The sequence below is a fragment of the Phalaenopsis equestris genome, unplaced genomic scaffold, assembly GCF_001263595.1.
Source record: "Phalaenopsis equestris unplaced genomic scaffold, ASM126359v1 Scaffold000428, whole genome shotgun sequence".
Lineage (NCBI taxonomy): Eukaryota > Viridiplantae > Streptophyta > Magnoliopsida > Asparagales > Orchidaceae > Phalaenopsis > Phalaenopsis equestris.
The window spans coordinates 3,161,886-3,176,233 of NW_018164869.1; the positions used below are offsets into that span (position 1 = coordinate 3,161,886).

Consider the following 14,348-nt stretch of genomic DNA (forward strand, 5'->3'; position numbering starts at 1 on the left):
AAAAAAAATGCAGATTGCAAGAATATCATGCCTTTGTCATCTGAGTCAGTTCAAGACGTAATCGAAACAAAAGTACATATGCAATCATACCTTCCACCTTCCACTAGGAATAGAGACCGAGCGAAGAGAAGTAAAAGAAGTTCGGCTCTGTGTTCGTTGCAATCTTGTCACTGGCTCCTTGCTAACGTCGATAGTTGAAATTCAATTGAGACGGGGATCGAGAGGGAAAGGCAGGGTCGAGCAAGGGCAAACGGTGTAGAGAGGGGAAGCGAAGTAGGTGTGCGGGATTTGTCGCGAGGGAGAAAGGGACGAATCGGGCGGAGCGGAGGAAGGAGGAGGTTGCGGCGTCGGTGCGGGAGAAGAGCAGCGTCGAGCGACTCTTCTGTCGCGTACCCGAGAGGGAGGAGATAGCGGGGGAAGAAGGAGGTTGCGTCGGTGCGGGAAGGATCGGGATCGAACAGAGCCGAGGATGGGGTGCAGAGACGGGTCTCAAATCGTGCCGAGAGAGAGGAGATGAGCAGCGGGAGTCTCGAGCGCGAGGAAGATCAAAAAACAGGAGGCGTCTCGAGCGCGAGGAAGATAAGCAGGAGGAGTCCCGTTACAGATGCAATGGAGGGGGATATTAAATTCCTTCCATACAGGAGCAGTTATATTAGGTAAATATTAACTCCTAATTAAATCTAATTAAGATGAAATTTGGAGGTAAAATTTAAATTTTAAAAATTTGAAATTTGAAAGTCCTGGCTTGCGTTCAGCCTGTGTCGAGCTCGAATTGAGCCCGGGCTGAACCCAAACCCTTGCCCCGCTGATTTAGAAGAAACGTGCATCGATTTTCGTGCAGTTCGCGCAAGTGTGGAACCACAGCAATATGGGTGTCCCTCCTAGCTAAAATCGACGTTCCAGACGCGTCGGCGCGGTCCGTTTCGTCATCCGGGATCGTCCAGACGAGTTTGCCGGCGGGCGAGTCAATTCAAGTCAAAGTCGTATGGGGTGCAGAGAGTGCGTGAAATGCGGCGTTCGCGAGTAATCGAGTCACAAAGGGTTCACCTAAGGCTGTTGATCCTATAGGAACTCAATTTCGGGCCCTCTACATGTTGGTCCTTAGCCCTTGCAACTAAAAGTTGAGTGCTTGGAACCACTCGTGCGAGTTCTTCACAAAAATGAGTCAAGAAGTGGCTTGAAGTTCTACTGGAGGTGGGCTCCATCGCTAGTCCGCTAGGATGGTCAATAAGAACTCCTAAAGCTAGATCCTAGGTTCTAAGAGTAGGAGACTAAGACCTCACTAAAAATGAGGTCAACAAGGGTTCAATAGTGACTACAAGTTACTGGCATTGAGGACTGGCCCTGGGCCAGGAAATTCTATCCTTTCAGCTAAACTTGTAATCGAGCGTATAATTGGTGTTTTCAAAGGAAAGGAGAAGTTTTAATGTGAAAAAGAATATAGCAGTAATGATTTGCTTACTTAAAACGAATGCAACTAGAAATGACCACGTATGACTGTTAATATAATCCTAGCAAAAATAGTCGCTAAGAAGACATGGATTCTGACAATCATGGGCATGTGAAAGAAGACATGGATTAAATTGCTGTGGTAAATATGTGCGTTCAAGGATAAAAACCAAAATTTACCAATCATCGAGTACAATGAATCCCAAAATCCTCAGGCCCAAACTACACAAGTTATTGCTAGTAAAAATTCTCAAAATGACATTTATATTCAAAGAGTGACCAGATAAATGGTGAGAAACAACATGAGCACTTTATGAAGTGATACGAAAAGATAAGAAAATATATACACAGCAGTTGTGAAATGGCAAAAATCTTACTTCGACAATCCATCAAAAAGATCTTCTTCAAGTTGTTCATCATAATAAACAAGAGAACTTTTACCATGCCTCACCCCAGAAGGAGAGCGCACAATCTTTCCTGTAAAACAACAAAGAACCTCTATAAAACTTCATAGCATTGTTTACATATACAGCAGTGCAGAAGATGCAAAACAAATGATACAAACCTCCAAAGGCCTCTCCAATGCATTGCAAGCCCATGCAAACACCAAATAAAGGTATGGAAGGCCCCAGTTCAACAACAGTTTGCAATGAGATCCCTGAATCTTGCGGTGCACCTGAAACAAAAGACCATGTTTACATCTAGATGAGAGTATAACAAAAATGGCAACATTTTTTAACAGGCAAAACTTACCAGGTCCAGGAGAGATAAGTATCCCCTTTGGGTTTTTCCTTAAAAAAGCAAAGTCATTTTTAAATCATCAGCAGACACAAAAAAGCTAATTTTTAAGAAAAATATCAATTTTAATAAATACATCTCATGAACAAAACTTATTTAATTCAAATTTTAAAAAGAAAAAAAAACCTTCTTATGTCCTCTACAGTAAGCTCATCATTGCGGAATACTTCAAAGTCAACTCCCAGCTCTCCAATATACTAATTAGAGAATTCACGAAATTCAGATATGGAATAATATTATGAGGCAATAATTTAAAAATTAGTAATTCAGTAACAATAACATTCATTACAGCGGTTCCAGTCAGTAAGCATAAATAAATCTTTACAGTGAAACAGGACTATCAATATGCAAAAAGTAGTTATATTGTGTCTTACATAGTTTTGAGCCTCAAGGACAATAAATTGAACAGAATTGATGAAAGGTATAAGAAATCAGCGAAGAGAGGATATAGAGGGTCTACGTTAGGACAATCCTGAATGGCTGATGCAGGGCATTTTCAAGTTCAAGAGATTACAAGCTATATGATGAAATGCATCAAATCATGCAAATACATATGATTCGCTCATCACAAGCTCTTAACTCTAACAAAGTATTGGTTACATTTGATGAGATAAAAAATACAAAGAAATACAAATAACTAGACTACTGCATAGTTTGACTAATAAATTCCCGATTTCTGCTAACAAATCCAAAATATACTTCCATTGAGATAGAGAGATGCCCTTCTTTCTCCTTGATACTTCAATCACCAAAAAGTATTTCAAGAAACCTAGATTGTTAGTGTTGAACTGATTTTGGAGAAATGATTTCACCGATAAGCTATATAATGAAATGCATCAAATCATGCAAATACATATGATTCGCTCATCACAAGCTCTTAACTCTAACAAAGTATTGGTTACATTTGATGAGATAAAAAATACAAAGAAATACAAATAACTAGACTACTGCATAGTTTGACTAATAAATTCCCGATTTCTGCTAACAAATCCAAAATATACTTCCATTGAGATAGAGAGATGCCCTTCTTTCTCCTTGATACTTCAATCACCAAAAAGTATTTCAAGAAACCTAGATTGTTAGTGTTGAACTGATTTTGGAGAAATGATTTCACTGATAAGATTCATTGTACATCGCTTCCAGTAATAATAATAACATCAATATAAACCCCTAATAGAATAATCCAATGAGCAATTTTCTTGTAGAATACATTGTGATCACTTTTACTTTTATGTAACTCAAACTATTCTAATGCTTGGCTTAATTTTTCAAACCGCGCCTAAGAACTTTGCTTCAATCCATATAATGATATTCGAAGACAGCATACTTTCCCGGACTCCCACTTTGCAACAAACCAAGGAGGTTGATCCATATAAACTTCTTCTAAAATATCACATTGTAGAAAGACATTCTTCACGTAAGCTGGTGCAAGGGAAATTTATTAATTGTAGCCAAAGACAAAAATAAGAGAGCTAAAGTTAACTTAGCTACAAAAGAGAATGTGTTCAAGTAATCAATCCATAAGTTTGAGTATAGCCCTTAGCGAATAGCCAAGCTTTAGACAAGCTACAGATCCATCAAAGTGAAACTTAATTGCAAAATCCCATTTAGAACCAACACTCTTCTTGCAAGAAGATATTTCAACTAGTTCTCAAGCTCCATTTTCAGTTAAAGCATTCATTTCATCAAGCATCACCGCCGCCCACCCATAATGGGACACAATGATATATGGCTTCTCGAACATATTTTGGGACCTCAACAGAGTCAAGAGAAGCAATAAAGAGAAAGAAGTAAAAGATAATTGATTATAGTTAACATGAATAAATGGGATAAGCGCATTGACGTTTAGCTCTTTGAAGAGCAATAGGTAAACCAAGGTCGCTAGGAGTAGAATCCGCTGAAGAAGAAGTACCAGTGTCGGACAAGGATCAAGGGGATGAGGTCTTCTCGAGTAAGCAATAGTAATAAGTGGTCTAGGATGAGGCACTAGTGAAGGAAGTGGAGCTGAACTGATGATGTGTTACATTAACTCATCAAAATTTTGTAAGGATTTAGAAGCGATAAGTCGTGAAAGAATGGTGTTTGTCATGAAACGTAACATGAGCAAAGACCATGCAATTGTTTAAGAGGGAGGAAAAACATTGATATCCTTTTTGCAAACAAGGTAACCTAACAAGACACAACTTAATGACTTAGAGTTTCAGTTTAACTTGTGGACGGGAATCACGAACAAAACAAGTATACCTAAATATACATGATTCAATGAGAAAGTGATGGTTGGAAATAAAACTTGGAAGAATATTTGGCTTTGTAAAATAGTAAAGGGCATCTGATAGATCAAGAAACATGCATTAAGAACTACATAAACCTAGAATTATTATGGTAGATTAATTTGAAACAAAAGAGCTCTAACTGCATCAAGAAGATGTCTATTTTTTCTTTCAGCTGCTCTATTTTGGGATAAAGTATCGACACAGGATAATTGACGAATCATCCTATTTTGTGTCATGTATATCTGAAATGGTGCAGAGAAATATGCATTGATATTGTCAGTTCTCAAAATTATTACAGGAATATTGAATTATGGTTTAATTTTAGCAAAAAAAAATTGAAAATATGACAGTAACTCAGTACAAGATTTCATACAATAAAGCTAATCATATAAGAAAAACCATCCACAAAAGTGAAAAAAATATTGAAATATATTACATAAAACACGACAAGGTCCCCATCATAATGAATCAACCCAAAATTATGACTATCTTTTCTTATTAATTTTGCGAGCAGAAGATAAACGATATTCTTTTGTAAATTGACACGACCAACAATTTAAAGATGATAATTGTTGAAACTGAAGTATAATTTTTTAGCATCGGTAGTGATGGATGCCCTAATCAATAATGAATCTCAAATGGAGTAAGGTGATAGAACAAGCTATGGCTCGAAGTAGTTATCCAACATATATAGCCCCATTTTAACTACAAGTGATCAATTTATGAGTAGAATAAACTCAAAAGGTTAAACTATCAACTTGCAATCATGTCAACATGCAATCACATAACAAATTTCACCAACTAGCATAAAATTCAATTCAAAAGAAGAAAAAAATTTAGCCCTACTCATTTCGGATGAAAACAACGCATATTCTATTGCACAATCCAAAGTAACAATGTTAGAACGATCTCACCAAGTTTCTTCACCAAATTACACGAAAGTACAATACAATCTCTGAATTTCCACCCAATTTGAGTACAAAAATGTATACACACATATGCTTGCACTTGTTCTCCCTCGGAAGAACTCTCATACTCTCCTAAGATTCCTCCAACGAATCCTATTGTCAGCTAAAAATGTTCTTTGAGGACTCCCTCCTGACTTTTCTTTCTTCCTCTAGACGTCACTCCAAGGGTAAAACATTGCACTACTGTGGAGGAGCAAAGCCCTTATTCATTCAAAATTTATACTATTTGTAGCCACGGATCACCATCAGGACAGAGAATTACTGCAAATCCCTAAATTGGTTCGCCTAGCATCGAAGTTCTTCGCCGCAGCGTTAGAGTTTTTCTCTCTTTGAATCTCCATCACACCTAAATCCCATAGGTGACGCCTTGGCGCCATAAGAAGTGTTGCGCCAATTTGGAAGGGGCGCCTAGACGACTCAGAGATAGCACCTTGGCGCCTCCTCATTGTGGCCGCCTATGCACCTCTTGTTCGGTGCCTTAGCACCTAATGCTTGGTTTGGGGTCATGGAGAGAGGCGTTGTCACGCCGTTTTGGGCGTGGGTACGCCTAATCTAAGGCCAAATGCCTCCTAGCTCTGTTTAAGCTTTTAAGTCAAGTATCCTATAAATAACATAAAAAATACTTGAAAGAGCATAAATATGATTCAAAAAGTGAAAATACTGTAGGAAAACACGGGATAATATTTTGCATATTTTACACACATAAACGATGCAAACGGAGCCAAACAACAAGCGATGGAAGAAGAGAAAGATTTGAATAGTGCAAACGAAAATGCAAGATGTAGAAGGAGCAGAACGACACTGAAGAAGAGATTGAAACAGACGAATCTGATCGACGCAGACTACGCTGCGGCGCTGAACAACAAATGACACGGATAAGGCTGCACTTACAGGCGTGAAACGAAGCCAAACTAAGGGGGACGAGTCATGTGTGGCTAAGATACAATATGAAGGGAAGCAACTCTTTGTTCTCTTTCAATTGAAAACAAATGTTACATATTTATATGCACTCCCATCTTTATAGATTAGAAACATTATTAATATAGAAAAGATCCTGTAATTAGATCTTCTCTAATTAGATTACCTAATATCAAGCTTCTTAATATACAAATTTTTTAATATACAAGCTTTAGATTTATTACTTTCCATAACAATAAGAAAAATAGCAATTGCATCACTCTTAATTTTAGTAAAAAGATTCATGAAACATTAGTGCATCCATCGATAAAGAACAAACCACCAACCCTCAAAAAAGTCAAGTGGAAAAAATGGACATCGGTAGTTAACAAATAACATAATGCAATTCTCCAAAAAGATTTCCTTTGAATAAAAAAGAAAACATGATACTGTGTAATAAAGAATTTCTTTAATAGAATTAAGAGATTTGAGAAAAGATATAACATTTAAAATTGAATGGATTTTTCTTGATCATCAGATTCTCAAAGACAATATGAAGGATAAAACACATGCTGCACTTGAGATCTTAGCTTTTAAATAAATAATAGATTGCTAAATAATTTAGGTACATCAATGAAATTTCAGAAAATGAAAGACCCGCTTATAGTATATCCTTGATTGACCATGTTGACCATCACAATTTCTTGCTGTTAAGAGAAGCGGAATATAAAACAAGTTCATATGAGGAATTGACCATATGACATGTAGCTCATAAATCAATCATCCAAGAGATGAAAAATGGGCATCTATAAGACTTTGAGGTATAATATGATAAGAGAATACTTGAGGACTCAAACATATTGATACTTATTGTAGATATTATTTTTCGGAAGTCCCTAGCAAGCCATGTTTTATCTTTTTTTTATGCCTTACAAATGCCCAATTCTCTATTTCATTTAAGAACATGCAAACCAATATCAATCACTTTATATAATAATTTACATTCAACCAATATGTTAAGTAGATGTTTTGCAACTCTCTAGTTGAATTTAGATGGTATCTCTCAATTCTAAAGATGTGGTTACCATTATTATTATTGCAATCTATGGAAAAAGAAACTAAGACTTTGTTCACAAGAAAAAAAACAAAAGAAAAGAAATGCAAAAATACAAAATGAGAATAATTTGTGGCAATGCAGCCAGAAAGGTTGCAACAATAGAAATGCTACAGAAATTTAATAATGAAAGTTGCATTTAAAAGAAAATAGGAAAAAAGCACAAGTGCAACAATGAAGGCCATGGAACATTTGTTATGCAATAATGAAGTATGTAGTAATGAACATACTGGAAAGAGCAGAGCTCTAATATATAAAATTGGAGAGAATTCATTGAATATTTTATTTTGATCTTTGTGTGATATTTCTACAACTGTAGCAGAACTTCAATTAGGAAATATATAAAATCTGAAAATAATAATTACAATAATCCATCGATTGATGAATAGACAACAGGGAACCCACAAATTTATGAGGTGATGGTAGAAGAAGAAGTCAAGGGGGCGAAAATCTTGATAAGTGTGGTGGATCTCAACTTGTGGAACTTATGCAGGCATTTCAAAATAGTTAATAAAATCCTTCAGCACTGACTATTGGTAATAGACTATGAAATTAAAAGTACATAGTGAATGAATTCAAGACTCTCTAATCACAGAAAGTGGAATCTAAAGTTAGACAAATTTTGGAATTCTAACTCATCTTTCTATCTTTCAAATGGCAAATCACTAAATATCAATTCATATCTACTTCTTCACAATTGCCAAGTCATTTTTCTGGTTTAGCTAATACAAGAATCATGCACAAGTTCATTAGTATCAGGCCGTAATATTTTATCCCTAAACTTTCTGATGAAAAGATTCAGAAATATAACGATTGAATTTCTAATTAATTGTGATGTGGGTGAAACAATGCTAGATCTTACACTTTTACCATTCCATTACTCATGCATTTGTCAGGATATCTTTTTCTAATTATTTTATTTCTTCTCAATTTACCTGCCATGGGACATGTTGTCTTTATCGCATCGCAAGAACTGTTGAGATTTACTGTCCCATTTTCATCAACGGAAAAAGAAAAAAAAAGAATCTCGGTTTCAATCCTCGCATGTGTGCTTAATAATTTTAGTAGCATTACTAAGCTGATAGTACTTCATCATCATCAAACCCAGGGCTGATCTCATAGTTCCTATTAACAAAAGAATAAAAGAAGTATTGATGGTCCTGACAGATCAAAGTAACAACAAACTTCTGACCATCTTACCAAAATGCAATATACATGCCCAGCTTTTCAAAACATAAACCCGTTAGGACTCATCGACTCAATCAGAAAGAGCATGTTCCAGGAAATATTTTATAATCCAGTCAACCTAACTTAAATTCCACTAGAGAATAGAATAGCCTCGTTTGTCTTTCCCGCAGATGACAGAACAAATCAAAGAAAAAAAAAAACAAAGCCACTGCTATTTCCAATCAACAAGAAGCAACCTACTAAAGAAGAAACACGTCACAATCTTCCGAAACCAAAACCCATTCAAACAAACCTGGCAAAGATTGTAAGTGAAGCTATCATAATTGTCTATAACAATTATCGGTCGAACATCTTTCTTCTCACCGGCCGAAACCCTAGCACTCTCAGCCGATACACCCGCCCGCACTGCAGCGATCCCAATGCGCGCTTTCCAAGTCCCTAAAACACCACAAGCTACCAAACCATCATCAAAACGAATTAAGAAACGAACGGAAGATATAGGTTCCAGTAAAATCGCTCAAACCCCGAGATGAGAGACTGCGAGGCGGCGCAGTGATGCATGGGACTTTGTAAAATGACGGGAGGAAGGAGGCAGCGGCAGTCATCGTGGGAAGGAGTTGGAAGCGAGGGAGAGGTGAATGGGAAATGCAAGAAAAAGAATGGAGAAGGGAGAAGAAAGAGGGGGTATATATAGATGCAATGAGAGGGTTTTCTGTCTAGTCGCAGCTTCCATGCTAATGGCCGGCGAGCGCGAGGCCTTTCAGTTATGATTCTTGATCACTTCGCTCTTCTTCCCCACGCTCCACCATTGCAAGATTCCAGCTTCCTCAGGGGCTAAGGACTGTTTGGCTGCTAGTAAGAGTTTGTTAGGGGTGGTAAATCCGTGAATTTGGAATTTGTAAATTTTGAATTGTATAGCATGATAGTGATTAAAGTCGACTAAACTTTATTGAATTATTTGATGGTTCATTTTAAAATTTAAAGGTCAGTTTGGAATATACTTTAGTCTCTATTGCTTTCCAAATGGTCATCTTTTCTTTTCTTTTTTTCTTTTTTTTTTTTGTCAAAACTGCATTTTATCTGTATTTTCAAAAAATTGTCGTCAAATCCTACGTTTTCCGATCATATTTTACTACCTGTAATGACTGCTAGAAAGCTGGGTGAATTTTTCAAAAAAAAAAACAAAATTAAAAATTATAGCAGTCACTGTAGTATTTTGAACAGCAACTTCTTCTTCACAAGTTTCACAGCTGCTTATTCAAACAACTGCAGTTGCCCCAAACAGACCCTTCGGAGAACTATTTTCTGGTTGTTTTTTTAGAATTTTCTGTAGAAGAAAACCGTTTTTTTTTTTCAACATGAACTCTCAAAGTGTGATGACTGTCAGAAAAATGTCCAACTTTTTAAAAATAAAATAAATTTATAATAGTTGTTTCTTAAAAAACTGTTTTTTTTCCTACAACAGTTTCATAGTTGTTTCTCCAAACAGTTACAGCTGCCCCAAAGATACCATAAATTTATTATTTCAGACAAAATTTTAAAAATAAGTATTAATAACAAAATTAAGGGGCATTTAGATGCATACAAGTTTAAAATCCAACTCTTATTTATTTATATATCTAGTACTTAAATGTTTTTTACTTTTTTTATATTTGAATCCTCTACAATTTTCATGTCACATCAAAAATATAACTAAAAATTGAAGTTTAGGTGTAAGTTGTGTAAATACATCAGACTTGAGTGGTATGCATGCAAATTTTCCTAAAATTGCTTTATCACAATTAGTATAAATAGTATTATTATTAATTTTAAGTTCTTACACACATAACACTCAAAACTTTCATATTTACATATCTCACCCCTAAACTTTCATATCTACAAACATCATATGAAAAATAGCACTCATTATCATCTTCTAATAATCAAATCCATATTTTCATCCATAAATAATGTGTTCTCTGTGTAAAAATCAAAGTTTCGGTGAGAGACAGAAAAATCAATAACAATTGGGTGCTATATCTATAATTTTCCCTAATCATTAATTATTAAACTAGTAACTTAATATATATATATATTTTTTTTTATGTGTGCCCATTAAATCATAAATGACATTTTTTCCTCACGAGATTTTTGGTTTTCCTCATGTGATCCTCTGTGTTTGTTTGGGATTTGTGATTTATCTTTTGTAGTATTCTGGTTGAATTTCAAACTGTTGATCTGATAAGCTGGGAGAACTTCATATGATACTTTAGCTTGGATTTTAGCAAGCTTCCATCTTCTATATGAATCGGAATCCATATGTATCATTTTTTTAATTATCAGGTTTCTTAAGTAGCTGCTAAGGAGATTTTGTAGTTGGCGGCCTTTACAAAGCTTTTTGATGTGTTGATGTATCACCACTAGATTCTAAGTGGTAGCTAGAATTGACACTTTGAATTTTAATGATGCTTATGACAGGGAATTCCAATTAATTGTTGGCTGCTAGTTACTCTACGACATACCTAGTGATATTGAGATAAAATATTATATTTAAAATGAGTTGTATAAATTATATCACTCAAGATTTACCACGGTTAAATATTATTCACTATGTATAAACGCAAGTGCACGTATAGCTCAAGTAATATAACATTTTCTTTAAACCCAGAGCATCGAACCCACGGGAAAGCCCGTTAATTTTAAATGACTTTAGAAAAGTTCTAGCCAATTTTAAAAAGTCTTAGCTTGGAAATTTATTTGATGCAAAATGTGTTAGGGGATCCTACTAAACTACTTCTACTCTTCTAAGTTCCAAATAAGCTAAATACACTAAGCAAAATGAAGCAACAAATTCAAGCTAATTAGATGTTCCCTCCACTTGTAATGAAACTAGTAGCTAGTGTAGGTGTAAATCAAGTAGAATTTTTAAATAAACATGTGACAAATAGGAGCATAAATCTTATTTTACCCTCTTCTAAGTGCATAAAGAAGTTAATAGACCTAGTTTCAATTCCTTAAACCCTATATTACATTGGTTATCATTCTAGCCTGTCTCCCTATAGTCACCAAATCATGCCCTCAATTTGGCTAACCTAGCTTTATTTCATTAAATCCTAGATCAAATTGGTTAGGATTCTAGCCTGTCACCCTAGAGTCCCCAATGTACACTCATTACAATTCATCTTCCTATTTATTTGCACTGACCTAATGACTACTCTTCCTTCACCCTATAGGTAAGTGTCGTATTCACTAGTTGTTTAAAGTCATAGCCCTCCCGGATCATTATGGGTTCACAATAGATTTTAACATCATAAACAAGCAATTTGCAAAGTAAATTAAGTACGTATGAAATACCATCACGTTCCAAAAAGTAACATTATTCTACTTTAATTTAACACATGTTGATAATCCATTACAAGAGGAGGGAGAAAAAAAATTACTCAAATTGCATTAAGAAAACAAGATGACACATCATCTTATAACACATCAAAGTCAAATACAATGAAATAATTTGATAAAAGACAATGTAAGCAGAATATACTTATATTTTTTCCTGAGAAATGAAGAAGAGCTACACCCCAAAGTGTTCTCCTTGCAATCTTATAATAATTATTTACACCTCTCACCGATTTTTGGGTAAAATACAGGAAAGAAAAGAAAATATCTCACTTTTTCTTCAATTCCCTGCAGTGTTCTATGCTTCCTTGACTTCTATAATGTTCTCCTCTAATTTTTGTCATGAATCCTTGAAGAAAAAGCCTCCATTTCATGTGAAAAACTACTGGAAAATTGTTCATGCAGTTATGTTGCCTAAGTGCCCAACTGTGGCACCTAGCGCCACTCCCTTTGTTAGCTGACATACCAGTATGTGACACTTAAGTGCCAGAGTTTTTGGATTCTGACGCCTAGGTGCCAAAAGTTGGCGCCTAGGCGCCAATTCAGAGGTGAGCTCCTTCCTCCAATTCACTCAATTTCGCTCCAATTCGCTCCACTTATTCACCTATTATACTTGCAATAAAAAGCATAAAAATACCATCTTTTAAAGTATAATTTAATTCAAAAACTTACGTTAAATGTAAGGGAATTTAAGCATGCTAAAAGACATATCAGTTGCATTAGAGAAAGATTTGAATGATACTTCATTCTCTTGTCTTCCATCTTGTATGAACCTCTTGGTACCTGTATTGGTGGTGATCAATGTGTTAACTTATTGCTTTTTTGTCTAAAAAACAAGTGGGTAATGTGGTTGTGTGTGCTGTCGGTGTTCTGAGTATGTGTGTTGTGGCTGTGGAGTAGAGGATTGTAATTGGTGGGAATATTTTGGATATGTCTTATATGTTATGATGCAATGATTCTTTTTACTCATTGTTATGTGGGGATTTTCTTTTATGATGCTCGTATATTGCTGCCTGATTTTTGGGGGTTACTTTTGCTGCACTTTACTTCATTTTTAGCTTGTTGGTTTGTTTTGTTTCATCAATTTGGCATAAAACTTGGAACACTGATATAGAGAGAAGTTTTATTTATAATGAGGGGGTTAGGCTTGCCCTTTGGTTGGCCATGACTGGCTTTATTAGTTGTTGATGGGCTCAAACCTCCTCTCCAAAATTGTGGAGGCTATTATATGTGGTCATGTCGGATAGGCCTTATCTTAGAATTCATTGCTTTAATTTTTTTTTTTTGTTATATGAAGGGGCTTTCCTTTTTTTGTTTGTTTTTTGCATCCTGTGCTGGGGTTTTTTTTTTAGGGGTGCAGGTATTTTTTTGGTGTTGTTTTTTCTTTATGTTTTACAAATGTAGCATGGTTTTATTTTGGTATTTTCTTCTCTAGAATTGTTCATGAGACTATCTTGTTGTGGTGGCCTGCAGTATATCTTCGAGCTAGGGTGTGGCTTTGTATGGTGGTTGAACTTGGATGTGGTTGTGTGAGGTGGAAGGGCTCTTGTGGATATGGCTGTGATGCGGGGTGGTTCTGATGGCTCTCTGGAAATTGGTTTGAGGCTGTGTGGCGGTTGTGATGGAGAGGTGATCGGGGTTTGGTTGTGGTTGTGATGGGAGGTGCTTTCATGTTTTTTCTTCCCAATTTTGTTTTTTTAATTTCTTAGTTGAAGTGTGTCGGCACTATTTTTGGTGTGGGGTTTGCCCGTAAGAAGCTGTCGGCTATCGGAATTGAAATCTCGTTGCCTGCTTCGGAAGGATGTTTTTTTTTTAAAAAAAAAATTTAGTTTTGAAAAAGATGAAGTCAAACTGACCCCATAATTTTCATAGTTTAGATGAAAGAGCACTTTATCTCAAATCATGTATCTATCCCGAAGGATGAACACAAGAATTGAGAGTGAGGCTCGATCAAATAAACTAAAGAAAGTTATGACATCCGTTTGGTCTGTGAAACCAATATATTGGCCGACAAATTCCCCTATTTAATATAAGGAATTAAATAGGGTTTATATTGTGCTGGGTTCGGGATAAACTTCCTATAGGGGCAAGCCCCTATAGTTAATTACATCTTAAGTAACAAAAGTTACCTAAGAATACTCTCGATAAAAGTCAAGAAAAATTATCTTCAAGGAGTTCAAATGGTAAGGAAATTTCAAAGATATTGGACTAAGAAGTGTGAAGGGGGATTGATTCAAATTTGGAACATTTTATTTTGGAGTCCAAAAGAGGAAACACTAGAGGATG

At 35.7% G+C, this 14,348-nt stretch overlaps 1 protein-coding gene across 1 annotated transcript in view; it reads right to left on the reverse strand.

Annotated features, from left to right (window-relative positions):
- Window positions 1-9,564, reverse strand: part of LOC110027430 (anthranilate synthase beta subunit 1, chloroplastic-like) — a 21,352-nt gene extending 11,788 nt beyond the window's left edge. Inside the window, exons 1-6 of the mRNA XM_020728874.1 lie at window positions 9,211-9,564; window positions 8,980-9,125; window positions 2,374-2,444; window positions 2,203-2,240; window positions 2,015-2,125; window positions 1,827-1,926 (exon numbers count right to left, since the gene is read on the reverse strand). Coding sequence (XP_020584533.1) covers window positions 1,827-1,926; window positions 2,015-2,125; window positions 2,203-2,240; window positions 2,374-2,444; window positions 8,980-9,125; window positions 9,211-9,292 — 548 coding nt within the window. The 5' untranslated portion in view covers window positions 9,293-9,564. The remainder of the gene's footprint in view (window positions 1-1,826; window positions 1,927-2,014; window positions 2,126-2,202; window positions 2,241-2,373; window positions 2,445-8,979; window positions 9,126-9,210) is intronic.
- Window positions 9,565-14,348: the final 4,784 nt, after the last annotated feature.